At 41.5% G+C, this 27,100-nt stretch overlaps 1 protein-coding gene across 4 annotated transcripts in view; it reads right to left on the bottom strand.

Annotated features, from left to right (window-relative positions):
* Positions 1 to 908: 908 nt before the first annotated feature.
* Positions 909 to 27,100, bottom strand: part of FBXO47 (F-box protein 47) — a 64,851-nt gene continuing 38,659 nt past the window's right edge. The window contains exons 7-11 of one of the 4 annotated variants that reach the window (XM_072111539.1): positions 7,712 to 7,888; positions 5,626 to 5,772; positions 4,705 to 4,847; positions 3,594 to 3,753; positions 909 to 1,777 (exon numbers count right to left, since the gene is read on the bottom strand). In XM_072111539.1, the coding sequence (XP_071967640.1) occupies positions 1,665 to 1,777; positions 3,594 to 3,753; positions 4,705 to 4,847; positions 5,626 to 5,772; positions 7,712 to 7,888 (740 nt within the window). In that variant the 3' untranslated portion in view covers positions 909 to 1,664. Of the gene's footprint in view, positions 1,778 to 3,593; positions 3,758 to 4,704; positions 4,848 to 5,625; positions 5,773 to 7,711; positions 7,889 to 27,100 lie in introns of those variants that run through there. The other 3 variants (XM_072111538.1, XM_072111537.1, XM_072111540.1) reach the window with 3 other exon arrangements.

Raw genomic sequence — 27,100 nt, 5'->3', positions numbered from 1 at the left:
TCGTGGTTAGGCACAAAAAACGTTGCTTCTGTCAAAAAATCTAAGATCATGCACCACCGATTTATAATTATGCACACCTCCTCTTTCGCTAGCCTCCTCCCCTGCCTTCGAGAGCCAAAGACGTCAGCTGGCACTCAGGATTGTTTGTAAGCACTGTCCTTTTTTATATTAAAACTTGTGTTGTAGCAATCACTTTAACTCAGAAGAGATGTTACCTAAATTAATTGTTTAATTAGGGAGTGTTATATTGCATTTGGGAATTGTATAGTCCAAGATGTCTCGTCAGGCTTATATATGAACAGTGGTGACAGCTTAAATCAATCAGAATCTGGAGGCGGAAAACTGCTGTGGACATTTTATTAATGAGGGGAGGCTGCTGCTGGACGCACATGCACAGGCTGCCCTGTTGATCTCTGTGGAGCTGAGGGAGATAGCCGAGGGCTGTGTATTCAGCAATCTCCACCAGCTCCATAGAGATGAATGGGGCAGCCTGTGCATGTGCGTCCAGCAGAAGCCTCCTCTCATTAATAAAATATCCACAACAACCCCCTCGCTTATTAAATGTCCACAGCAGAGCCCCCTTAAAATAATAAACTCTGTACTCAATTCCCATGCTCCGGCTTCCTGGCAATGTGGGAAGGGGCACATCTATGCTCTCTGCTTGGGCACACACTGTGATGTCAACAGGCGCCAACACTGTGTGCTTGGGTAGAGTTCATAGACGTACCTCTGTCTGCACTACAGGTACGCCACATGGAGAAGAGGAGATGCAGGAAGCACCAGAAGTCATTTATTTTTTTATATACTCGAGTATATAAAGCCCACTGGGGCTTTTTCAACATAAACAGTGTGTTGAAAGATTCTGTTTACACAACAGTATATACAGTATATGGTTTTATGGGGTTTAGTATGAATCGTGGTGAAGGTTAATCGTAGCGAAACTCCTGGTAGCTAAAAGGTTAATGGCAAACTTTTTTTAATGTTAATTTCAAGTGAAATACTGTATAAAAATAATAATAATATAATAAACATTCTAAATATATTGACGACCTTAAATATGCCGGTTAAATATGCGGTTTGGGGAAAAAATTAATACCTGCCACCCCATTCCTGCATTGCTCTGGCATTTCTGGTTTTGGGGCCTGTACCTGCCCAGAAGATCTGTAGGTCAAAGAACCCACTTTGACCACTATTTTTTCATAGTTTCTTCAGGTCCAAGGAGGTAAATTAATGACTCAACCAGGTCACATGATCCCCCAGAACTTCCAGACAGGTGCAGTTGTACCATATTAAGACAGGAACTGGGAGCCATAGGGGGTAAGTATAATAATAATTCTTTATTTATATAGCGCACACAGATTACGCAGCGCTGCACAATGCAATAGGGATTTTCCAAATTTCTGAGAACCTTTTAAAAAGTCTGTATTATGTATTTTAATAAATTTAAAACTAAAATACCAGCTTAGGCCTTTATGTACTATTATTTGAATGACACTCTCATTCACATACACCTAATTGGTGTAAAGATATTGGTGAATGTCTCCATATTCAAACTGCTAGTTGTTCAGTGCAAGCAGAGATATCACCATCATAGTATAAGTGCTTAAAACACTAAAAAACTGTTTACTTTAAGAACATGTGCAGATTACATGTACTCATTTCTCTCATACAGAAGTGGAATTAAGTGTCATGTAGAGGATCTCCTTGTGGAAATTTGCTTGAGCATTGACCAGATGGAAAAGATTTAGGAAGCTGCTGTCCTCCTCATTGCGTTGCCCTGCAAAATAAAAGCATGTATACTGATTTGTGGCAGGGGAATGAGGTGTATATTGCAAGCAATATTATATTTTTATAATTTATAATACATGTGTGTGGCTATACTGGCATTCAAATATAGAGAACAAACAAAACAAAAACACTAATATCTACCACTGCTGCAAATAATATGGTAATGGATCTAACTCATGTGCAAGTCCCTTTTTAGTTTGCAAACATCGGTCAGGCGTTTTAACCATGTTTCTGTGTGGCCTTTTTTTTTTTAGAGAAGGTACAGTAAGCTCATTGGATGTTTTAACAAATCCATACACTGTGGTCAAATCAATGACATAAATGGTGGTCAAAATCCTCATCCTCTCAATGTGTTGAGGGTCTGCGTCTTTGCTCCTTCCTCCCTCAACATATACAGGAAGCACTCTTTATTGAAGGCACATGTAAGCAGTTTAGTAGGCAGAAGTGAGCTCATTAGAGGTGAGGGAGTGTTTTCTTACATTCTCTTTGAATTGTTGTTTTTAAACACATTCACTCCTTATGTTTACAATGGAGAATTAAAACTATAGATATAACTATTTGAGGTGCTACGAGATGCATGACAGAAAAAAATTGTGTTGCAATATCTGGAAAAAGGGAGGCAAATACTGGAGGTGCTACTAACTTGGCACACTCCCAAATTAGCCAGAAAAACACACTTAAAAAACAACAATCTTAGTGCTCTAACTCCACAATAAAATGTTAAGATTGAGAGTTCCACAAAACGGTCTCACCCAGTTCCTTAACTCCTTTAACCATTGTGATATGCGCGCTTTTAATATTCTGTTTGTGAGTATGCTGGAATAAAATAGTTTTTACTCTTATCCTTGGTGATCTGCACCATCTGTCCACATTCTTCCTGATACAGGACCGATGCTGTTATCGCATGCACGAGAGTGTAGCGTGGTCTCCCACAGGATCCAGTATAGAGAAGTGAACATTGTGACAGGAGGAATTACTGAGGAAATTTCTTCAATCTCCGATCTATAAGGAACTGGGTGAGACCGTTCTGTGGAACTCTCAATCTTAACATTTTATTGTGGAGTTAGAGCACTAACATTGTTGTTTTTTTATGAGATGCATGACAGGGTTACAAAGCACTTATGGCAGATAAGAGGTCACCAGCATTATCAGCTGCACACAATATAGTTTCCACTGTACAGTTGTCCATAAGTTTTTAGTGACTAATTTTATGAAAATTGGCAAATGTAAATGAATTCAAAGAATAAAGATAAAACTACCGTATTTTTCGGCCTATAAGGCGCACCGGACTATAAGGCGCATTAGTCCGATGCGCCTTATATATGTAATAATTCCATATATAAGGCGCATCGGACTATAAGGCGCGGGGTCCGGGGGCGGAGCGGAGACCCGACGGGACGCGACGCAGGGAAGTTGAGTGGGGAAGGTGAGGGGGAGGTGGAGAAGGGCAGCGGACCATACTTACATAGGTCCCCGCTACCGGAGACAGCAGATCTCCAGCGGGAACTGCAGACCACGCGGCACGAACAACTGTCTCCGGTAGCGGGGACCTATGTAAGTATGGTCCGCTGCCCAGCGCCATACATAGGGCGCACCGGACTATAAGGCGCACTTTGGATTTCCACGGAAATCCAAGGTTTTTAAGTGCGCCTTATAGTCCGGAAAATACGGTATGGTATATTATTGATCTTAACCAATTATGCAGGTTTGAGATTATAGATGTTGACCAAATAGCTACTAAATGTCACAGAGAATATAAATGAAATTTGGGTTTGAAAAACAGAACAAGGGGTTTAGACACTAACCTGAAATGACTGACTGCAACAAATCCATGACAATGCGGGAGAAAGAGTTTTCCACATTTTGAAGGAAGGTTTTTCTCTCTTGTTGAGTGCTAAAAACTCGACATATTCTTTGCATCATTTTCACTGCCCAGTCCATGCAATACAGATCCTTTTCACAAACCTGACTTGCATATAAAAAGAAGTGTGCTAGGAAGAGAAATTAAGGACGATCTCTCATGACAAGAGATCTATTTAGATTCCATTTACTATTTTCCCTTATTGAGTGTAAATAGTAATAATGTCTTAATAGTTATGCAATGAATGTAATATTCTATACTTTTCTCAAAGTTAAAGAAATATCACAACACAGCATTAAAGGGAGTCTGTCAGGGGACAGAATCAGTTTGGGCAGCACATAATCCTGACTAACCCACTCATCAAAACAAATAAGTTTTATTCTGAAACATTGTTTCCTCTGGATAAATTCAGAAAGAATCTCTGGTAAACTTCTCCTAATTCCAGGTTTTATTTTTCAATGTTTTCTTTGAAACCTTGCAGCAGTTCAGCCGACATTATGGTTTTCAATGAGGGAGACGTTGAGATTTTATCCATGTAGGAGATGCAGAGAATGCAGTCACATTGCGTCCTAGGAGCCTTAGTGGGCCCATAAGGAGTATTTTCCCCATACAAACAGACCACTATTATACTCATACATTGTAGAGCCTGGTACAGATTCAGAATTCAGCTTCATGTTATGTCAAAATCTTCTGATTACCTTTAGAGTATGTTTGAACTACTATACCCTCCAACCTTCCTGGATCTGCTAGGAGAGACCCAGTGGAAGGTTTGTCCTAATTTCATTTGCTTCTTCATGATATGGGATAGGGGTTGAGCTTATATATGAACATTTGCACTACATGCATCACAACTAATGTCCATCTTTCATTCTTTGAAAAGTTGGGAGGTATGCAGGATGCATGGACTACACGCAGTTCTAACACCCAACTAAAACAAATTACTTTTTAATATAGCTAAGGTAGGTCTACTAAATTAAGCAGATCTGACTTCCGTTAAGTGTTACACAATGTATTCTTCTTACACTTACTGCAGGTCAAAACATTCAAGCACTCACCAGCGCAAGAAAGACCACCAATGTGGCAAGATCTGCTGTCCGTCCATTCACTGCTTTGCTTGCCATGAAGGTAAAACAGATACTATTTCCACTTAGGATGAGAAGGCGAGCATTGTTTTCTAGGAGCCACTCTTGAGGAACCACTGCCAAGAAAAAAAAATGTGTATTTGGTTCATGAAATTATAGTCATATTGAGGTATATTATAGGATTATAATACAGGCCTTTAGGGAAGTAGCCTGGGGACCATGGTCGCCCAAACCACCCACTAAATGTTATACTCGGAAGGACCTTCACCCAGGAAATCCTGCTCTCAATACACATGTACACAAGAGCCAACAGTTGTCTGCTCACCAAGCTGCTTCTCTATTGTTCTGTAGCCCATCCAAGAATAGTGCAGGAATACAATTTTGTTCCTGTTATCCTTAGACAGTTTTTTGGTTTTGCCCATGGTGGAGAGGTTGGAGTGTAATTGATTGAGTGTGGGGACAGGTGCAATGAAAGGGGTTGTCCGAGACAAATAAAAAACAGTTATGTGGCCAGGGGGGCAAGGGAGGGGGGGCGCTGCCTAAAAAAATAAACTTGTACTTACCTCCACGGTCCCTCTCGATGTCCCATGCCACCGTCACTCTGTGCCATGCCCCTATTTTTGTAACAGGGGCATGGAAGCTGCGGTCAGACCAGCTTCCAGCCGGCCAAGCTGAGAGACAGAATTCTTGCTCGTTGGTAGGGGATCAACTACTTATTTCATGCCATAAGGATTAATTATTTATAAATCATACAATGTGATTTTCTGGATTTTTCTTTTAGGTTCTGTCTCTCGCGGTTGAAATGTACCTACAATAAAATTACAGACTCTTTGTAGGTGGGATGAAATACTAATTCCCCCAGTGTATGCTCAGTGGTGTTACTGTGTGCTTTACCTGACAGTTCATCCACCAGGCTGATAACATCATCCGCTGTCCACTCTTTGGCCTCTGTATCGTACAGTAATTTGACCGCATCAGCAAGTCCTCTAAGACTGTTTTCATCTGCCAAACCTTGTGTCATCTTCAGCCATGATATGTGTCCTTAACAAATTTGAAGAATCTTATTCAGTATAAGTAGTCACCAGATTTCTCCCAGTACACTATGTTGTTTTTGTAAACTGATTAACATGTGCATTTCCCAAGATGTGGAAAAAATTTAAAACCATTCCAATTCAGTTTTGACTTTTGAAAAAGAACATATATTTTTAAGGATTGCCAGGTTAGACTGCAGTCGCAGCTCACTACACAGACCAACAGTCTGAAGTACTTTATAACCGCCTCTAGGTGGCGATACAAGCATTGGGAAGCATGGACTTCTAAAAGCCAAAATATTATAAACCAACATCCAGCTACAGATCATAGCATAGAGATTCATCTTGTGACAGAAAAAAATAATTGTGATATTTCAACTCTATCACCAACTATTAGATAAATAAATGACAAGGCAAACAATTTATACAGATTTTTTAAAGTTACTTTATTGTATTGGAAAATCAAATGTCAACAGAGTGGGCCTGGGCTGACACTGCTAAATTCATTTCATTTATTTTTGAGGGATGCAGGGCAAGGCGCTTTCTTTTTTTAAAAACTGTTTATGTTTTACTTTTATTAATTACATTTTTTGTTTATTTTTTAATATTTTTTTTTAACAGGGGCACATGTGTTCCCTGCTAATCTTATATATAGATCACATATAACAGTCATCCAATGGTAACAGCCCATTGGATCACTGCTATCAGTATCTGTATACAGACACATGTAGAGAGGATGCATCTTCCCTCCATGCATCTTACTGTATACATGGGGATAATAACACCCGTCACAGTACAGGATTGGGCTATCACACAGACAACTCAATCTTGTTCATGGCTCTGTGTGCACAATCGCAACTATGGGGATGGACAGAGGTAGCTCCGGTCACATGACTTTCCATTGAAGCGGCAAGAAGGTTGGGCAGGGGATGGCACTGTATTGTGTGTGTTGCTGAGACATGTGGGCGCAAGCTGCGATCCTGCACTGCAAGCACCGGCAGCCCACACTTAAACAAGAAAACCACCAGGCGTATTTATAAGCATGGTGGTTTTTTTTGGGGGGGAGTAAATCAGCCTCTACAAGAGTCATAGTCGCTTATAGAAGCGTTACCATTTAATCTAAGACAGATTCTGAATTTAAAAGGTGACACAACCCTCCTTTGTTGCTGTTAAGAAGAAATCACCTGCTCAAAATGATTAGTATGTCCAAATTATTGTTTTACCTCAAAACTTTTCCCTTAATCCTACAACATGCTGATGTCCTTAGGCTCAAAAAAGCATTTACACACTTTGTGTGGAAGTGCAAGAGGCTACACATTCAATATTACAAATTGGTGATAGTAAAGGAGAAGGGTGGTATTGACCTACCCAATACATGTATAAAACTAGAGTGTCTGGTGAGTCTAGTGTCTAGGACCGGGCACATAGGACGAGTAACTTTCTGTCATCCATATGATACACTAGCATTATTACATGCCCCATTGTCTTTGATTCTCTGGAAACTGACAGGGACTGTTATTTGTAGAGATACCATAGCTACATGGAGAACATTGCATTAACAATTTATAGCAAACTATGGTATATTTAAACACATTTACGCACTGATTACAGACTCAAACCAGATAATATTGTTCTTGGAGGTACCTGTGTCCTAATTTATCATATCATATCTGTATGGAAGATTATAATTTTGCTACTGCTCTGCTTATGTTTACCTGAACCCTTGTACTCCCTAGACAAGAATATCACATGTATTAATGTTTTGTCTTTTTTAATCAAGGGGTTTGCGTATCCTTGTGTTTGTAGTATGCTGTAATGTTATTTATTTTCTTGTCTCTGCACTTAACTGCTATGGAAAGCTATGTTAATACATTTTTTTTAAAGAAATGAATAACATAAAAAATGGACAGGACAGCAAGTACACTGACATACTGAAACTGACTACTTACCATCTATTGAAGAGACAGGCCCAAAAAAGATATAAAGTAGGCGTGCTTGGTTTACCATTGGCCATGGCTTAAGCAGCCTTGACAGCCAAAAAGCAGAATCGGTGCGTTGTGTCCAATGATCCAGTAGAACATGTCGACAAAAGAGACGTACACGGAGTTCCAACTTATAAGATGATCCTGAAATTATTAATAGACCCTTTATGGAATTGTGGAGGGTAAAGAAAACATTAATTACCAATAAATCATGAACTGCTTAAGGAGGTAAGATTGGAGAGGGCCATACAAAGGGATAAAATGCAGCAGTGCAACAAATACATTTATATGTAACAATATGGAAACATAAGTAAACAAGATAACAATATGGAAACATAAATAAAGACATGTGATTTTTCTTCTTACGTTTACGTCTGCTGGGATCTTGTTTACCAAAATCTATGCATAAGATTTTAGCTGTAATTAAGCTTATAAACAGCGGCATAGCAGTGTCAGGGAAATCCTAGCCTAAGTCCGGTTTTGGCATTCAAAGCCTACTTAAAACATTCACCAGCACATGGCTATTTATAGGAAATACAAGAATTGCAGAGCTTTTCACATAAACAGAAAGACTCCTGGCAGTGTGACTTGTTGTACTTGAAAGGTGGAATAACTTAAATACTGCACTGATGTAACAGGGTTTACTATAATTAATGGATAACCTGAAGCTTCTAGGCTCCAGTAGAAATTCTGAAATGTGCCATTTCTAATCCTGGCATTTTATTATGTGGCAGAGTAGCCTTTAAGCCTCTGCCCAAAGCACCAGGGCCTGGCAATGGCTGTTGCACCTCCACACCCTATACCTATGTCAAGTCTGTTACAGTGATACATACTTCAACCCAGGTGCTAGCAGGGGCTTCTACCTCAATGCCCACAGCTCATGTTAATACCAAAAAGTATGTGCCCAACTCCATATCAAAAAAGCAGTTCTGAAACATGGTCAGAAATGGAAGACCCTTTGCGAACCTTCTTGCATCAATAGTGCACATGCAAGATCCTCATCGCAAGCGTATGTCCTAGGTTGGAAGAAGCCTAAACAGGCAAAACCGAGGTTGGGTGAGGTGATTGGCGTTTTTATGATTGTAAGCGCATTTTACGTCTGTTTGTGAGTATAAAACAATTTTATCCCTACACCTGAGTGATCTGTACGATTTGCTCGTTACCTTTATGTATGATCCATGGCAAGCGTTTGGACACGACAAGGGTCTTCCATTTCTGACCATTGTGGAGTGGCGTGAGTGACTTTTAAATCGGATGCAAATGCTTGTTTAACCCCTTAATGACCGCCCTATCGGGATTCTACGGCGGTCATTAAGGGTACTTCTTCTGATGCGACGCCTTTCTACGGCGGCGCATCAGAAGAAGTTTTCGGGACACCGGGTCTCGCTGGTGCCGGTGTCGGGCTGTGATATCACAGCCCAGACCCGGCACTAACACCCGGGATCGGAAAAACTCCGATCCTGGGTGTTTAACCCCTTGCACGCCGCGGTCAAGCATGACCGCGGCGTGCAAGTGTGTCCCCCGTGGATCGGACCCCCCCGGTGTGCTTACCGGGGGATCCGATCCCTCCTGCCGCTGCCCCGGGTTCCGACGAGTGACCCGGGGCTGTCGGCTCCTCTTCTCACCGGGTCCTGCCTTCCTGGCAGGACCCGGCTGTAAGTAACTGAGCATGCGCAGCATGCTCAGTTACTTTCACTATACACTGCAATACAAGTGTATTGCAGTGTAAAGGCTTGAATAAGCGATCGGATGATCGCTTATTCAAGCCAAGAAGTAGAAAATGTAAAAAAGTAAAAAAAAAAAAATTAAATCTTTTTATAATATAATTAAATAAATAAATAAAATAAAAGTCCCATAATCTCCCCAGTAACACATAAAATGCAAATAAAGTATATAAAACACAAAACACGTACATATTTGGTATCACCGCGTCCGTATTAATCTGTACAATAAATCTAAATCAATATTGAACCCGCTCGGTGAACTACGTAAAAAAAAAACTCGAAAAACTTCCCATAATATACAATTTTTCATCAAACACCATCACAAAAAATGTTCTAAAAAGTGATCAAAAAAAGTTACGGTACCTAATATGATACGACTGAAAAGAACAACTGTTTTCGCAAAAAATAAGCCCTCAACCAGATCTGACAACAGAAAAATACAGAATTTATGGCCCTGAAAAGTTGTCAATAGTAAAAACAATGCGATTTTCTCCAATATTGGTTTTGCTCAGGAAAATTGAGCAAAATAAGAAAAACTATATAAATGAGGTATCACCGCGTCCGTATTAATCTGTACAATAAATCTAAATCAATATTGAACCCGCTCGGTGAACTACGTAAAAAAAAAACTCGAAAAACTTCCCATAATATACAATTTTTCATCAAACACCATCACAAAAAATGTTCTAAAAAGTGATCAAAAAAAGTTACGGTACCTAATATGATACGACTGAAAAGAACAACTGTTTTCGCAAAAAATAAGCCCTCAACCAGATCTGACAACAGAAAAATACAGAATTTATGGCCCTGAAAAGTTGTCAATAGTAAAAACAATGCGATTTTCTCCAATATTGGTTTTGCTCAGGAAAATTGAGCAAAATAAGAAAAACTATATAAATGAGGTATCACCGCGATCGTAGTGAACCAGAGAATAAAGATAAAATATTATTTTTACGTTACGGTGAGCGGGGGGGGGGGCAAAATGCTCACAATCCAAAATAAAAATTGATGATTTTGTTTGTGTCCTTCTTGAAATAGTTAATAAAATCTCATGAATAAGCTTTAGACTCCCAAAATAAATTATTTATACATTGTATCTCATCCCATAAAAAATAAGCCCTCATATGATCGCATTACCAAAAAAAATAAAAATTTATAGGTCGTACAATGTGACAATACAAATCTGCTGTGGACGGCGCCTCCATTCATTCTATGCTCGGCCGTGCGCCCATACAGCAGTTTACCACCACATATGGGGTATCAGTACACTCGGGAGGAATTGGGCATCAAGCGTTGCAGTGCGTTTCATCATTTAATTTATTCTGAAAATGTCAGTTTTGGCCTAAATGAATGTATTTCCAAAAAAATTCCATAGTTTCTAAATCGCAGGTCCATATTTTTTAACCCATGTGAAACACTTAAAGGGTTAATGGACTTAATAGAAGTTGTTTTACATATGTTGAGGGGTGAACTTTCTATAGTGGGGTAATTTATGAGGTTTTACTATTATTTAGGCCTCTCAAAGTCACTTCAAAGCTGAGTTGTCCCTCAAAATGTGAGTTATGGCAATTTTCATGAAAATAAGAAAAATCGCACCTAAAGTTCTGCACCTCATAACATCCTAGAAAAATGACCGGAAGCATAAAATATCATCCCAACATAAAGCAGATATTCTGTAAATGTTAATTATCAAACTTTTTGGGTAGTTTTACTTCCTGTCTGGAAACCAGAACATTTCAAACTTGGAAAATGAAGAATTTTTACAAACTTTTGCCAAATTTTCACTTTTTTTCAGAACGAAATGCAAAACTTATCACTTAAATTTTATAACTAACATGAAGTACAATGTGTCACGAGAAAACATTCTCAAAATCACCAGGATATGTTAAAGCGTTCCGAAGTTATAACCAATTATCGTTAGACATGTCAGATTTGAAAAATCGAGTCTGGTCAGTGAGCTGAAAACTAGTGTCGGTGATAAGGGGTTAATAAGGAGTTGAGCATTGAGTTGACTATTTATTTTACTATGTATTTTGAGCATTCAGGAGAGCGCGCTCTTGTTGATTGCTCCTGTGCAAACCTCCCGCCCTCCAAGGATTAACTCTTTGAAGGATCGTTAACCAATCCAAGCGCTTAAAGACTGCAAAACACTGCAGTCAGGTGCAATCATCATAAGGGGCAATCATCTCACTTTGGCACCCACCATCCCCCAACCTGCAATCAGAGTGTTGCAATGTTAGCCAGGGGCCTATTGATGCCAGGAATGCCAGTGTTTACCTAATTTAAATACAGCTTCATGCTGACAGACATGATACTATGCAACACCATGTCTTATTGTCCAATAACACAATTGAACATTCTAATCCTCTCCTGGTACAATATTAAAAGTAAAAGATTAAAAAAATAAAAGCAAGAAATATATAACATAAAACTAAAAGTGAAACTCCAAATCCTCTTTTCCTATTGCAAACCAATTTATTATGCTCAAAAACTGCCAAAACTGCACACCCTTTACTTAAATCTGTTGGGTACTGTATTATGTGGCCATAGCTGCAGGCCGTCTGTTATCTGACTTCTTTAAATGTTTAGATTTTTGGATGATTATTCTGGTGTTTCTCACCACTATATTGCATCAAGTTTTTCTCATATGCTGCACTTTAGGCAGAATGCAGTAGGGGGTTAAGGGCCCATTGTGGCCCTTGGTAGCCATATTTACCACTCGGGTGTATTTTTTAAGTGTTTTTATATTGTCCCGTTTTCTACTTGAGTGTGATATTTAATTGTTTAATAAACTTGTGTTACACAATTTGTTAATCCCATGTATGCATCTATCTTTTTCTTTGCTGATTTATGTTCCTATGGCAGTGATTTTCAACCTTTTTTGAGCCGCGGCACACTTTTTATACTTAGAAAATCCTGAGGCACACCAACAACCAAAATAGCACAAAATGACACTAAAACAGTCATAAAAGGCCTCCCTTTACTAATAAAAAGCCCCTAGATGCCTCCCTTTACTAATAAAAAGCCCCTGGCGGCCTCCCTTTACTAATAAAATGCCCCTAGATGCCTCCCTTTACTAATAAAAAGCCCCTGGCGGCCTCCCTTTACTAATAAAAAGCCCCTAGCTGCCTCTCCTTACTAATAAAAAGGCCCTAGCGGCCTCCCTTTACTAATAAAAACCTCTAGCGGCCTCCCTTTACTAATTAAAAGACCCTAGCGGCCTCCCTTTTACAAATTAAGAGCCCCTAGCGGCCTCCCTTTACAAATTAAGAGCCCCTAGCGGCCTCCCTTTACAAATTAAGAGCCCCTAGCGGCCTCCCTTTACAAATTAAGAGCCCCTAGCGGCCTCCCTTTACAAATTAAGAGCCCCTAGCGGCCTCCCTTTACAAATTAAGAGCCCCTAGCGGCCTCCCTTTACAAATTAAGAGCCCCTAGCGGCCTCTCTTTACTAGTTAAAAGGCCCTAGAGGCCCCCCTTTACTAATAAAAAGCCCCTAGATGCCTCCCTTTACTAATAAAAAGCCCCTAGCGGCCTCCCTTTACTAATAAAAAGGCCCTAGCTGCCTCCCCTTACTAATAAAAAGGCCCTAGCTGCCTCCCTTTACTAATAAAAACCTCTAGCGGCCTCCCTTTACTAATTAAAAGACCCTAGCGGTCTCCCTTTACAAATTAAGAGCCCGTAGCGGCCTCTCTTTACTAGTTAAAAGGCCCTAGAGCCCCCCCTTTACTAATAAAAAGCCCCTAGCTGCCTCCCTTTACTAACAAAAAGCCCCTAGCGGCCTCCCTTTACTAATAAAAAGCCCCTAGCGGCCTCCCTTTACAAATTAAGAGCCCCTAGCGGCCTCCCTTTACAAATTAAGAGCCCCTAGCGGCCTCCCTTTACAAATTAAGAGCCCCTAGCAGCCTCTCTTTACTAGTTAAAAGGCCCTAGAGGCCCCCTTTACTAATAAAAAAGCCCCTAGATGCCTCCCTTTACTAATAAAAAGCCCCTAGATGCCTCCCTTTACTAATAAAAAGCCCCTAGCGGCCTCCCCTTACTAATAAAAAGGCCCTAGCTGCCTCCCTTTACTAATAAAAACCTCTAGCGGCCTCCCTTTACTAATTAAAAGACCCTAGCGGTCTCCCTTTACAAATTAAGAGCCCCTAGCGGCCTCCGTTTACAAATTAAGAGCCCGTAGCGGCCTCTCTTTACTAGTTAAAAGGCCCTAGAGCCCCCCCCTTTACTAATTAAAAGGCCCTAGAGCCCCCCTTTACTAATTAAAAGGCCCTAGAGACCCCCCCTTTACTAATTAAAAGGCCCTAAAGGCCTCCCTTAACAAATAAAAAGCCCCAGCCTACCTTTACTAATAAAAAAAAGACCCTAGCTGCCTTCCCTATACAAATAATAACCCTATATACTTACCCTTGATGTCTTCTTCCACGTACCTTCACTCCTAATGGCGATCCGCTCACCTTCTGTAGCTCCTGCACACGTGACATGGGCCGCGCGGTACAGGAGCTACAGAAGATGGGCGGATCGCCGACGCGGGGCCTGGAGGTAAGTATGGGCGCGGCGGCAGCTCGACACCGGGGCAGCTTAGCTCGGGGAACTTTCCCCCGCGGCACACTCAACCTTGTGTCGCGGCACACTAGTGTGCCGCGGCACACAGGTTGAAAATCACTGTCCTATGGGATGCAAGGACTTCACATCATTGTATAACTATAGGTAGTGCTTGTCTTTCTGCTCGGTTTGTCAAAATTGACATCATGTTATTCATATTATGTTTTTTTTTCTCTATGCATGGTCCTATGCAACCTTTGTGTTCAGAACTCCTAACCTTTATGTATGGGATGTTAACTGGATGGTCAATGCTGCTATGAGACGGCCCTATAAGTGGATTCCCTTACGGACCCATAAGCATTGTTAGGTTTCGTGAAGTCAACATAAATCATAAAACACTCTGAGCATAGAAAAGTCATTTTTCATGTGGATAGAATGGTATGCTAAGGATCAAACTACAGCTCATATTCTTTATAACACAAATCCTTTCAGAAGTAATGTTAACATTTTTCACAGACAGCTGATGTAATAAACTATACAAGAACCAAGTACATTTATGGTTCCTAAAATGGGAACATGTGTATGCTATGGCGGGAAGGTGAAATGTACTTTCACTTATTCCAAAAATGTACAGATCTAAAAGAACGTGTGAAGAATCTATCTTCATAATGAGCGAATGTGAGTTCATGGGAGGTGACATGGGGACCATTTTAAGTTCACAATTCTTCATAACTCTTATCAGTTCCCTCCTTAATTCACACAAGAAGTCACAGGGAAACTGACCTCTAAATGGAAAAGGGACACCAGGTATTTATTGCTATTAATATATACATTTTTAAACCACTTGCCTGGATAATTGTAGATACAACCTTGCTGCAGCTTGTGCAGTGGATAGTGTTAAAGGTTCGAAAACTTGCCATTTTGCTAAACATATGTTTCAATTATAGAAATACATCTAGTACATTACACAATCATATAAAACTCTACATATTTTAATTTCCCAAATCCTTCCTATCTTTTCTGGAAGAGATCAAGGCATGCAGGCTTTTGGATGTAACAGCAGAAAGTTATAAATTATGTTGCAAGAGTTTCCACCCATTCATGAACCTTCATATGCCTTTTGGGAGTCATTTTCAATGTAACACGGCCAAAAATTCACTGATTGAACCCTGATATATGCTTGGAGTTTCAGTATCTGATCTTGTTTACATCTAATTACCCCCACATGTGTAATGTTCTATAATAATTGTATGTGGTGTGCTCACAGGCCTTTCGATGGGTGGTGCATTCAGAGTAGAAGTTTACTCACAGTTCTATGATTCATTTAGATTACAAGTCTGTTGACAGGCTGTTCTGTGTATGGTGTAGTCAGGGTAGTAGTATAGTTACAGGCTGTTCTGTGTATGGTGTAGTCAGGGTAGTAGTATAGTTACAGGCTGTTCTGTGTATGGTGTAGTCAGGGTAGTAGTATAGTTACAGGCTGTTCTGTGTATGGTGTAGTCAGGGTAGTAGTATAGTTACAGGCTGTTCTGTGCATGGTGTAGTCAGGGTAGTAGTATAGTTACAGGCTGTTCTCTGTATGATGTAGTCAGGGTAGTAGTATAGTTACAGGCTGTTCTGTGTATGGTGTAGTCAGGGTAGTAGTATAGTTACAGGCTGTTCTGTGTATGGTGTAGTCAGGGTAGTAGTATAGTTACAGGCTGTTCTGTGTATGGTGTAGTCAGGGTAGTAGTATAGTTACAGGCTGTTCTGTGTATGGTGTAGTCAGGGTAGTAGTATAGTTACAGGCTGTTCTGTGTATGGTGTAGTCAGGGTAGTAGTATAGTTACAGGCTGTTCTGTGTATGGTGTAGTCAGGGTAGTAGTATAGTTACAGGCTGTTCTCTGTATGATGTAGTCAGGGTAGTAGTATAGTTACAGGCTGTTCTCTGTATGATGTAGTCAGGGTAGTAGTATAGTTACAGGCTGTTCTGTGTATGGTGTAGTCAGGGTAGTAGTATAGTTACAGGCTGTTCTGTGTATGGTGTAGTCAGGGTAGTAGTATAGTTACAGGCTGTTCTGTGTATGATGTAGTCAGGGTAGTAGTATAGTTACAGGCTGTTCTGTGTATGGTGTAGTCAGGGTAGTAGTATAGTTACAGGCTGTTCTGTGTATGGTGTAGTCAGGGTAGTAGTATAGTTACAGGCTGTTCTGTGTATGGTGTAGTCAGGGTAGTAGTATAGTTACAGGCTGTTCTGTGCATGGTGTAGTCAGGGTAGTAGTATAGTTACAGGCTGTTCTGTGTATGGTGTAGTCAGGGTAGTAGTATAGTTACAGGCTGTTCTGTGTATGGTGTAGTCAGGGTAGTAGTATAGTTACAGGCTGTTCTCTGTATGGTGTAGTCAGGGTAGTAGTATAGTTACAGACTGTTCTCTGTATGATGTAGTCAGGGTAGTAGAATAGTTACAGGCTGTTCCGTGTATGGTGTAGTCAGGGTAGTAGTATAGTTACAGGCTGTTCTCTGTATGGTGTAGTCAGGGTAGTAGTATAGTTACAGGCTGTTCTGTGTATGGTGTAGTCAGGGTAGTAGTATAGTTACAGGCTGTTCTGTGTATGGTGTAGTCAGGGTAGTAGTATAGTTACAGGCTGTTCTGTGTATGATGTAGTCAGGGTAGTAGTATAGTTACAGGCTGTTCTGTGTATGGTGTAGTCAGGGTAGTAGTATAGTTACAGGCTGTTCTGTGTATGGTGCAGTCAGGGTAGTAGTATAGTTACAGGCTGTTCTGTGTATGGTGTAGTCAGGGTAGTAGTATAGTTACAGGCTGTTCTGTGTATGGTGTAGTCAGGGTAGTAGTATAGTTACAGGGTGTTCTGTGCATGGTGTAGTCAGGGTAGTAGTATAGTTACAGGCTGTTCTGTGTATGGTGTAGTCAGGGTAGTAGTATAGTTACAGGCTGTTCTGTGTATGGTGTAGTCAGGGTAGTAGTATAGTTACAGGCTGTTCTCTGTATGGTGTAGTCAGGGTAGTAGTATAGTTACAGACTGTTCTCTGTATGATGTAGTCAGGGTAGTAGAATAGTTACAGGCTGTTCCGTGTATGGTGTAGTCAGGGTAGTAGTATAGTTACAGGCTGTTCTCTGTATGGTGTAGTCAGGGTAGTAGTATAGTTACAGGCTGTTCTCTGTATGGTGTAGTCAGGGTAGTAGTATAGTTACAGGCTGTTCTGTGTATGGTGTAGTCAGGGTAGTAGTATAGTTACAGGCTGTTCTGTGTATGGTGTAGTCAGGGTAGTAGTATAGTTACAGGCTGTTCTGTGCATGGTGTAGTCAGGGTAGTAGTATAGTTACAGGCTGTTCTGTGTATGGTGTAGTCAGGGTAGGAGTATAGTTACAGGCTGTTCTGTGTATGGTGTAGTCAGGGTAGTAGTATAGTTACAGACTGTTCTCTGTATGATGTAGTCAGGGTAGTAGTATAGTTACAGGCTGTTCTGTGTATGGTGCAGTCAGGGTAGTAGAATAGTTACAGACTGTTCTGTGTATGGTGCAGTCAGGGTAGTAGTATAGTTACAGGCTGTTCTCTGTATGGTGTAGTCAGGGTAGTAGTATAGTTACAGGCTGTTCTGTGTATGGTGTAGTCAGGGTAGTAGTATAGTTACAGGTTGTTCTGTGTATGATGTAGTCAGGGTAGTAGAATAGTTACAGGCTGTTCCGTGTATGGTGTAGTCAGGGTAGTAGTATAGTTACAGGCTGTTCTGTGTATGGTGCAGTCAGGGTAGTAGAATAGTTACAGACTGTTCTGTGTATGGTGTAGTCGGGTAGTAGTATAGTTACAGACTGTTCTCTGTATGATGTAGTCAGGGTAGTAGTATAGTTACAGGCTGTTCTGTGTATGGTGTAGTCAGGGTAGTAGTATAGTTACAGGCTGTTCTGTGTATGGTGCATTCAGGGTAGTATAATAGTTACAGGCTGCTCTGTGTATGGTGCAGTCAGGGTAGTAGAATAGTTACAGACTGTTCTGTGTATGGTGTAGTCAGGGTAGTGGTATAGTTACAAGCTGTTCTGTGTATGGTGTAGTCAGGGTAGTAGTATAGTTACAGGCTGTTCTGTGTATGGTGCAGTCAGGGTAAGAGAATAGTTACAGGCTGTTCTGTGTATGGTGTAGTCAGGGTAGTAGAATAGTTACAGGCTGTTCTGTGTATGGTGCAGTCAGGGTAGTAGAATAGTTACAGGCTGTTCTGTGTATGGTGCAGTCAGGGTAGTAGAATAGTTACAGGCTGTTCCGTGTAGGGTGTAGTCAGGGTAGTAGAATAGTTACAGGCTGTTCTGTGTATGGTGTAGTCAGGGTAGTAGTATAGTTACAGGCTGTTCTGTGTATGGTGCAGTCAGGGTAGTAGAATAGTTACAGGCTGTTCCGTGTAGGGTGTAGTCAGGGTAGTAGTATAGTTACAGGCTGTTCTCTGTATGATGTAGTCAGGGTAGTAGAATAGTTACAGGCTGTTCTCTGTATGATGTAGTCAGGGTAGTAGAATAGTTACAGGCTGTTCTGTGTATGGTGCAGTCAGGGTAGTAGAATAGTTACAGGCTGTTCTGTGTATGGTGTAGTCAGGGTAGTAGAATAGTTACAGGCTGTTCTGTGTATGGTGTAGTCAGGGTAGTAGAATAGTTACAGACTGTTCTGTGTATGGTGTAGTCAGGGTAGTAGTATAGTTACAGACTGTTCTCTGTATGATGTAGTCAGGGTAGTAGTATAGTTACAGGCTGTTCTGTGTATGGTGCAGTCAGGGTAGTAGAATAGTTACAGACTGTTCTGTGTATGGTGCAGTCAGGGTAGTGGTATAGTTACAAGCTGTTCTGTGTATGGTGTAGTCAGGGTAGTAGAATAGTTATAGGCTGTTCTGTGTATGGTGCAGTCAGGGTAGTGGTATAGTTACAAGCTGTTCTGTGTATGGTGTAGTCAGGGTAGTAGTATAGTTACAGGCTGTTCTGTGTATGGTGCAGTCAGGGTAGTAGAATAGTTACAGGCTGTTCTGTGTATGGTGCAGTCAGGGTAGTATAATAGTTACAGGCTGTTCTGTGTATGGTGCAGTCAGGGTAGTAGAATAGTTACAGACTGTTCTGTGTATGGTGTAGTCAGGGTAGTGGTATAGTTACAAGCTGTTCTGTGTATGGTGTAGTCAGGGTAGTAGTATAGTTACAGGCTGTTCTGTGTATGGTGCAGTCAGGGTAGTAGAATAGTTACAGGCTGTTCTGTGTATGGTGTAGTCAGGGTAGTAGAATAGTTACAGGCTGTTCTGTGTATGGTGCAGTCAGGGTAGTAGAATAGTTACAGGCTGTTCTGTGTATGGTGCAGTCAGGGTAGTAGAATAGTTACAGGCTGTTCCGTGTAGGGTGTAGTCAGGGTAGTAGTATAGTTACAGGCTGTTCTCTGTATGATGTAGTCAGGGTAGTAGAATAGTTACAGGCTGTTCTCTGTATGATGTAGTCAGGGTAGTAGAATAGTTACAGGCTGTTCTGTGTATGGTATAGTCAGGGTAGTAGTATAGTTACAGGCTGTTCTGTGTATGGTGTAGTCAGGGTAGTAGAATAGTTACAGGCTGTTCTGCGTGTGGTGTAGTCAGGGTAGTGGTATAGTTACAGGCTGTTCTGTGTATGGTGTAGTCAGGGTAGTAGAATAGTTACAGGCTGTTCTGCGTATGGTGTAGTCAGGGTAGTGGTATAGTTACAGGCTGTTCTGTGTATGGTGTAGTCAGGGTAGTAGTATAGTTACAGGCTGTTCTGTGTATGGTGTAGTCAGGGCAGTAGTATAGTTACAGGCTGTTCTGTGTATGGTGTAGTCAGGGTAGTAGAATAGTTACAGGCTGTTCTGTGTATGGTGTAGTCAGGGTAGTAGTATAGTTACAGGCTGTTCTGTGTATGGTGTAGTCAGGGTAGTGGTATAGTTACAGGCTGTTCTGTGTATGGTGCAGTCAGGGTAGTAGAATAGTTACAGGCTGTTCTGTGTATGGTGTAGTCACGGTAGTAGTATAGTTACAGGCTGTTCTGTGTATGGTGCATTCAGGGTAGTATAATAGTTACAGGCTGCTCTGTGTATGGTGCAGTCAGGGTAGTAGAATAGTTACAGACTGTTCTGTGTATGGTGTAGTCAGGGTAGTGGTATAGTTACAAGCTGTTCTGTGTATGGTGTAGTCAGGGTAGTAGTATAGTTACAGGCTGTTCTGTGTATGGTGCAGTCAGGGTAGTAGAATAGTTACAGGCTGTTCTGTGTATGGTGTAGTCAGGGTAGTAGAATAGTTACAGGCTGTTCTGTGTATGGTGCAGTCAGGGTAGTAGAATAGTTACAGGCTGTTCTGTGTATGGTGCAGTCAGGGTAGTAGAATAGTTACAGGCTGTTCCGTGTAGGGTGTAGTCAGGGTAGTAGAATAGTTACAGGCTGTTCTGTGTATGGTGTAGTCAGGGTAGTAGTATAGTTACAGGCTGTTCTGTGTATGGTGCAGTCAGGGTAGTAGAATAGTTACAGGCTGTTCCGTGTAGGGTGTAGTCAGGGTAGTAGTATAGTTACAGGCTGTTCTCTGTATGATGTAGTCAGGGTAGTAGAATAGTTACAGGCTGTTCTCTGTATGATGTAGTCAGGGTAGTAGAATAGTTACAGGCTGATCTGTGTATGGTGCAGTCAGGGTAGTAGAATAGTTACAGGCTGTTCTGTGTATGGTGTAGTCAGGGTAGTAGAATAGTTACAGGCTGTTCTGTGTATGGTGTAGTCAGGGTAGTAGAATAGTTACAGACTGTTCTGTGTATGGTGTAGTCAGGGTAGTAGTATAGTTACAGACTGTTCTCTGTATGATGTAGTCAGGGTAGTAGTATAGTTACAGGCTGTTCTGTGTATGGTGCAGTCAGGGTAGTAGAATAGTTACAGACTGTTCTGTGTATGGTGCAGTCAGGGTAGTGGTATAGTTACAAGCTGTTCTGTGTATGGTGTAGTCAGGGTAGTAGAATAGTTATAGGCTGTTCTGTGTATGGTGCAGTCAGGGTAGTGGTATAGTTACAAGCTGTTCTGTGTATGGTGTAGTCAGGGTAGTAGTATAGTTACAGGCTGTTCTGTGTATGGTGTAGTCAGGGTAGTAGAATAGTTACAGGCTGTTCTGTGTATGGTGCAGTCAGGGTAGTATAATTGTTACAGGCTGTTCTGTGTATGGTGCAGTCAGGGTAGTAGAATAGTTACAGACTGTTCTGTGTATGGTGTAGTCAGGGTAGTGGTATAGTTACAAGCTGTTCTGTGTATGGTGTAGTCAGGGTAGTAGTATAGTTACAGGCTGTTCTGTGTATGGTGCAGTCAGGGTAGTAGAATAGTTACAGGCTGTTCTGTGTATGGTGCAGTCAGGGTAGTAGAATAGTTACAGGCTGTTCCGTGTAGGGTGTAGTCAGGGTAGTAGTATAGTTACAGGCTGTTCTCTGTATGATGTAGTCAGGGTAGTAGAATAGTTACAGGCTGTTCTCTGTATGATGTAGTCAGGGTAGTAGTATAGTTACAGGCTGTTCTCTGTATGATGTAGTCAGGGTAGTAGAATAGTTACAGGCTGTTCTCTGTATGATGTAGTCAGGGTAGTAGAATAGTTACAGGCTGTTCTGTGTATGGTATAGTCAGGGTAGTAGTATAGTTACAGGCTGTTCTGTGTATGGTGTAGTCAGGGTAGTAGAATAGTTACAGGCTGTTCTGCGTGTGGTGTAGTCAGGGTAGTGGTATAGTTACAGGCTGTTCTGTGTATGGTGTAGTCAGGGTAGTAGAATAGTTACAGGCTGTTCTGCGTATGGTGTAGTCAGGGTAGTGGTATAGTTACAGGCTGTTCTGTGTATGGTGTAGTCAGGGTAGTAGTATAGTTACAGGCTGTTCTGTGTATGGTGTAGTCAGGGCAGTAGTATAGTTACAGGCTGTTCTGTGTATGGTGTAGTCAGGGTAGTAGAATAGTTACAGGCTGTTCTGTGTATGGTGTAGTCAGGGTAGTAGTATAGTTACAGGCTGTTCTGTGTATGGTGTAGTCAGGGTAGTGGTATAGTTACAGGCTGTTCTGTGTATGGTGCAGTCAGGGTAGTAGAATAGTTACAGGCTGTTCTGTGTATGGTGTAGTCACGGTAGTAGTATAGTTACAGGCTGTTCTGTGTATGGTGTAGTCAGGGTAGTGGTATAGTTACAGGCTGTTCTGTGTATGGTGCAGTCAGGGTAGTAGTAAAGTTACAGGCTGTTCTGTGTATGGTGTAGTCAGGGTAGTGGTATAGTTACAGGTTGTTCTGTGTATGGTGTAGTCAGGGTAGTAGTATAGTTACAGGCTGTTCTGTGTATGGTGTAGTCAGGGTAGGAGTATAGTTACAGGCTGTTCTGTGTATGGTGTAGTCAGGGTAGTAGTATAGTTACAGGCTGTTCTGTGTATGGTGTAGTCAGGGTAGTAGAATAGTTACAGGCTGTTCTGTGTATGGTGTAGTCAGGGTAGTAGTATAGTTACAGGCTGTTCTGTGTATGGTGTAGTCAGGGTAGTAGTATAGTTACAGGCTGTTCTGTGTATGGTGTAGTCAGGGTAGTAGAATAGTTACAGGCTGTTCTCTGTATGATGTAGTCAGGGTAGTAGTATAGTTACAGGCTGTTCTGTGTATGGTGTAGTCAGGGTAGTAGAATAGTTACAGGCTGTTCTGCGTATGGTGTAGTCAGGGTAGTGGTATAGTTACAGGCTGTTCTGCGTATGGTGCAGTCAGGGTAGTAGTATAGTTACAGGCTGTTCTGTGTATGGTGTAGTCAGGGTAGTAGTATAGTTACAGGCTGTTCTGTGTATGGTGTAGTCAGGGTAGTAGTATAGTTACAGGCTGTTCTGTGTATGCTGTAGTCAGGGTAGTAGAATAGTTACAGGCTGTTCTGTGTATGGTGTAGTCAGGGTAGTAGAATAGTTACAGGCTGTTCTGTGTATGGTGTAGTCAGGGTAGTAGTATAGTTACAGGCTGTTCTGTGTATGGTGTAGTCAGGGTAGTAGAATAGTTACAGGCTGTTCTGTGTATGGTGTAGTCACGGTAGTAGTATAGTTACAGGCTGTTCTGTGTATGGTGTAGTCAGGGTAGTGGTATAGTTACAGGCTGTTCTGTGTATGGTGCAGTCAGGGTAGTAGAATAGTTACAGGCTGTTCTGTGTATGGTGTAGTCACGGTAGTAGTATAGTTACAGGCTGTTCTGTGTATGGTGTAGTCAGGGTAGTGGTATAGTTACAGGCTGTTCTGTGTATGGTGCAGTCAGGGTAGTAGTATAGTTACAGGCTGTTCTGTGTATGGTGTAGTCAGGGTAGTAGTATAGTTACAGGCTGTTCTGTGTATGGTGTAGTCAGGGTAGTAGAATAGTTACAGGCTGTTCTGTGTATGGTGTAGTCAGGGTAGTAGTATAGTTACAGGCTGTTCTGTGTATGGTGTAGTCAGGGTAGTAGTATAGTTACAGGCTGTTCTGTGTATGGTGTAGTCAGGGTAGTAGAATAGTTACAGGCTGTTCTCTGTATGATGTAGTCAGGGTAGTAGTATAGTTACAGGCTGTTCTGTGTATGGTGTAGTCAGGGTAGTAGAATAGTTACAGGCTGTTCTGCGTATGGTGTAGTCAGGGTAGTGGTATAGTTACAGGCTGTTCTGCGTATGGTGCAGTCAGGGTAGTAGTATAGTTACAGGCTGTTCTGTGTATGGTGTAGTCAGGGTAGTAGTATAGTTACAGGCTGTTCTGTGTATGGTGTAGTCAGGGTAGTAGTATAGTTACAGGCTGTTCTGTGTATAGTGTAGTCAGGGTAGTAGAATAGTTACAGGCTGTTCTGTGTATGGTGTAGTCAGGGTAGTGGTATAGTTACAGGCTGTTCTGTGTATGGTGCAGTCAGGGTAGTAGTATAGTTACAGGCTGTTCTGTGTATGGTGTAGTCAGGGTAGTGGTATAGTTACAGGTTGTTCTGTGTATGGTGTAGTCAGGGTAGTAGTATAGTTACAGGCTGTTCTGTGTATGGTGTAGTCAGGGTAGGAGTATAGTTACAGGCTGTTCTGTGTATGGTGTAGTCAGGGTAGTAGTATAGTTACAGGCTGTTCTGTGTATGGTGTAGTCAGGGTAGTAGAATAGTTACAGGCTGTTCTGTGTATGGTGTAGTCAGGGTAGTAGTATAGTTACAGGCTGTTCTGTGTATGGTGTAGTCAGGGTAGTAGAATAGTTACAGGCTGTTCTCTGTATGATGTAGTCAGGGTAGTAGTATAGTTACAGGCTGTTCTGTGTATGGTGTAGTCAGGGTAGTAGAATAGTTACAGGCTGTTCTGTGTATGGTGTAGTCAGGGTAGTAGTATAGTTACAGGCTGTTCTGTGTATGGTGTAGTCAGGGTAGTAGAATAGTTACAGGCTGTTCTGCGTATGGTGTAGTCAGGGTAGTGGTATAGTTACAGGCTGTTCTGTGTATGGTCCAGTCAGGGTAGTAGTATAGTTACAGGCTGTTCTGTGTATGGTGTAGTCAGGGTAGTGGTATAGTTACAGGCTGTTCTGTGTATGGTGTAGTCAGGGTAGTAGAATAGTTACAGGCTGTTCTGTGTATGGTGTAGTCAGGGTAGGAGTATAGTTACAGGCTGTTCTGTGTATGGTGTAGTCAGGGTAGTAGTATAGTTACAGGCTGTTCTGTGTATGGTGTAGTCAGGGTAGTAGTATAGTTACAAGCTGTTCTGTGTATGGTGTAGTCAGGGTAGTAGTATAGTTACAGGCTGTTCTGTGTATGGTGCAGTCAGGGTAGTAGTATAGTTACAGGCTGTTCTGTGTATGGTGTATTCAGGGTAGTAGTATAGTTACAGGCTGTTCTGTGTATGGTGTAGAAAGGGTAGTAGAATAGTTACAGGCTGTTCTCTGTATGATGTAGTCAGGGTAGTAGAATAGTTACAGGCTGTTCTGTGTATGGTGTAGTCAGGGTAGTAGAATAGTTACAGGCTGTTCTCTGTATGATGTAGTCAGGGTAGTAGAATAGTTACAGGCTGTTCTCTGTATGGTGTAGTCAGGGTAGTAGTATAGTTACAGGCTGTTCTGTGTATGGTGTAGTCAGGTTAGTGGTATAGTTACAGGCCGTTCTGTGTATGGTGTAGTCAGGGTAGTAGTATAGTTACAGGCTGTTCTGTGTATGGTGTAGTCAGGGTAGTAGTATAGTTACAGGCTGTTCTGTGTATGGTGTAGTCAGGGTAGTAGTATAGTTACAGGCTGTTCTGTGTATGGTGTAGTCAGGGTAGTAGAATAGTTACAGGCTGTTCTGTGTATGGTGTAGTCAGGGTAGTAGTATAGTTACAGGCTGTTCTGTGTATGGTGCAGTCAGGGTAGTAGTATAGTTACAGACTGTTCTCTGTATGATGTAGTCAGGGTAGGAGTATAGTTACAGACTGTTCTCTGTATGGTGTAGTCAGGGTAGGAGTATAGTTACAGGCTGTTCTCTGTATGGTGTGCTCAGGGTAGTAGTATACAGGGGCGGAATGGGAATTTAAATTGGCCCTGGAAATAACTGTAAAAGTGGCCCCATTCTGTGGGCAGGGTCATAACAAGTAGACATGACCATGTGATGTGCGTGGAGTTACTAAACTCCACACAAACTGTTGATAGATGGTCTCAAAGAACACAACCTAATACTGACTTATATATACAAAAAAATTCATACAATACCTTTCCAATAAAAAAGAATGTAACTACTATAATGCGGCCCCTAAGTAAAATATATTATAATACTGCAGTTAATGTACAAGAATATAATACTGCCCCCTATGTCCAAAAATTTAACTACTATATTACTGCCCCCTATGTACAAGAATATAACTACTATAATACTGCCCCCTATGTACAAGAATATAACTACTATAATACTGCCCCCTATGTACAAGAATATAACTACTATAATACTGCCCCTATGTACAAGAATATAACTACTATAATACTGTAGTTCTGTGTATGGTGTAGTCAGGGTAGTAGTATAGTTACAGGCTGTTCTGTGTATGGTGCAGTCAGGGTAGTAGTATAGTTACAGGCTCTTCTGTGTATGGTGTATTCAGGGTAGTAGTATAGTTACAGGCTGTTCTCTGTATGATGTAGTCAGGGTAGTAGAATAGTTACAGGCTGTTCTGTGTATGGTGTAGTCAGGGTAGTAGAATAGTTACAGGCTGTTCTCTGTATGATGTAGTCAGGGTAGTAGAATAGTTACAGGCTGTTCTGTGTATGGTGTAGTCAGGGTAGTAGTATAGTTACAGGCTGTTCTGTGTATGGTGTAGTCAGGTTAGTGGTATAGTTACAGGCCGTTCTGTGTATGGTGTAGTCAGGGTAGGAGTATAGTTACAGGCTGTTCTGTGCATGGTGTAGTCAGGGTAGTAGTATAGTTACAGGCTGTTCTGTGTATGGTGTAGTCAGGATAGTGGTATAGTTACAGGCTGTTCTGTGTATGGTGTAGTCAGGGTAGGAGTATAGTTACAGGCTGTTCTCTGTATGGTGTAGTCAGGGTAGTAGTATAGTTACAGACTGTTCTCTGTATGATGTAGTCAGGGTAGGAGTATAGTTACAGACTGTTCTCTGTATGGTGTAGTCAGGGTAGGAGTATAGTTACAGGCTGTTCTCTGTATGGTGTAGTCAGGGTAGTAGAATAGTTACAGGCTGTTCTGTGTATGGTGTAGTCAGGGTAGTAGTATAGTTACAGACTGTTCTCTGTATGATGTAGTCAGGGTAGGAGTATAGTTACAGACTGTTCTCTGTATGGTGTAGTCAGGGTAGGAGTATAGTTACAGGCTGTTCTCTGTATGGTGTGCTCAGGGTAGTAGTATAGTTACAGACTGTTCTCTGTATGATGTAGTCAGGGTAGTAGTATAGTTACAGACTGTTCTCTGTATGGTGTAGTCAGGGTAGGAGTATAGTTACAGGCTGTTCTGTGTATGGTGTAGTCAGGGTAGTAGTATAGTTACAGGCTGTTCTGTGTATGGTGTAGTCAGGGTAGTAGAATAGTTACAGGCTGTTCTGTGTATGGTGTAGTCAGGGTAGTAGTATAGTTACAGGCTGTTCTGTGTATGGTGTAGTCAGGGTAGTAGTATAGTTACAGGCTGTTCTGTGTATGGTGTAGTC

Source organism: Engystomops pustulosus, chromosome 6, assembly GCF_040894005.1.
Source record: "Engystomops pustulosus chromosome 6, aEngPut4.maternal, whole genome shotgun sequence".
Lineage (NCBI taxonomy): Eukaryota > Metazoa > Chordata > Amphibia > Anura > Leptodactylidae > Engystomops > Engystomops pustulosus.
This window is presented reverse-complemented; position numbering and strand designations above follow the sequence as displayed.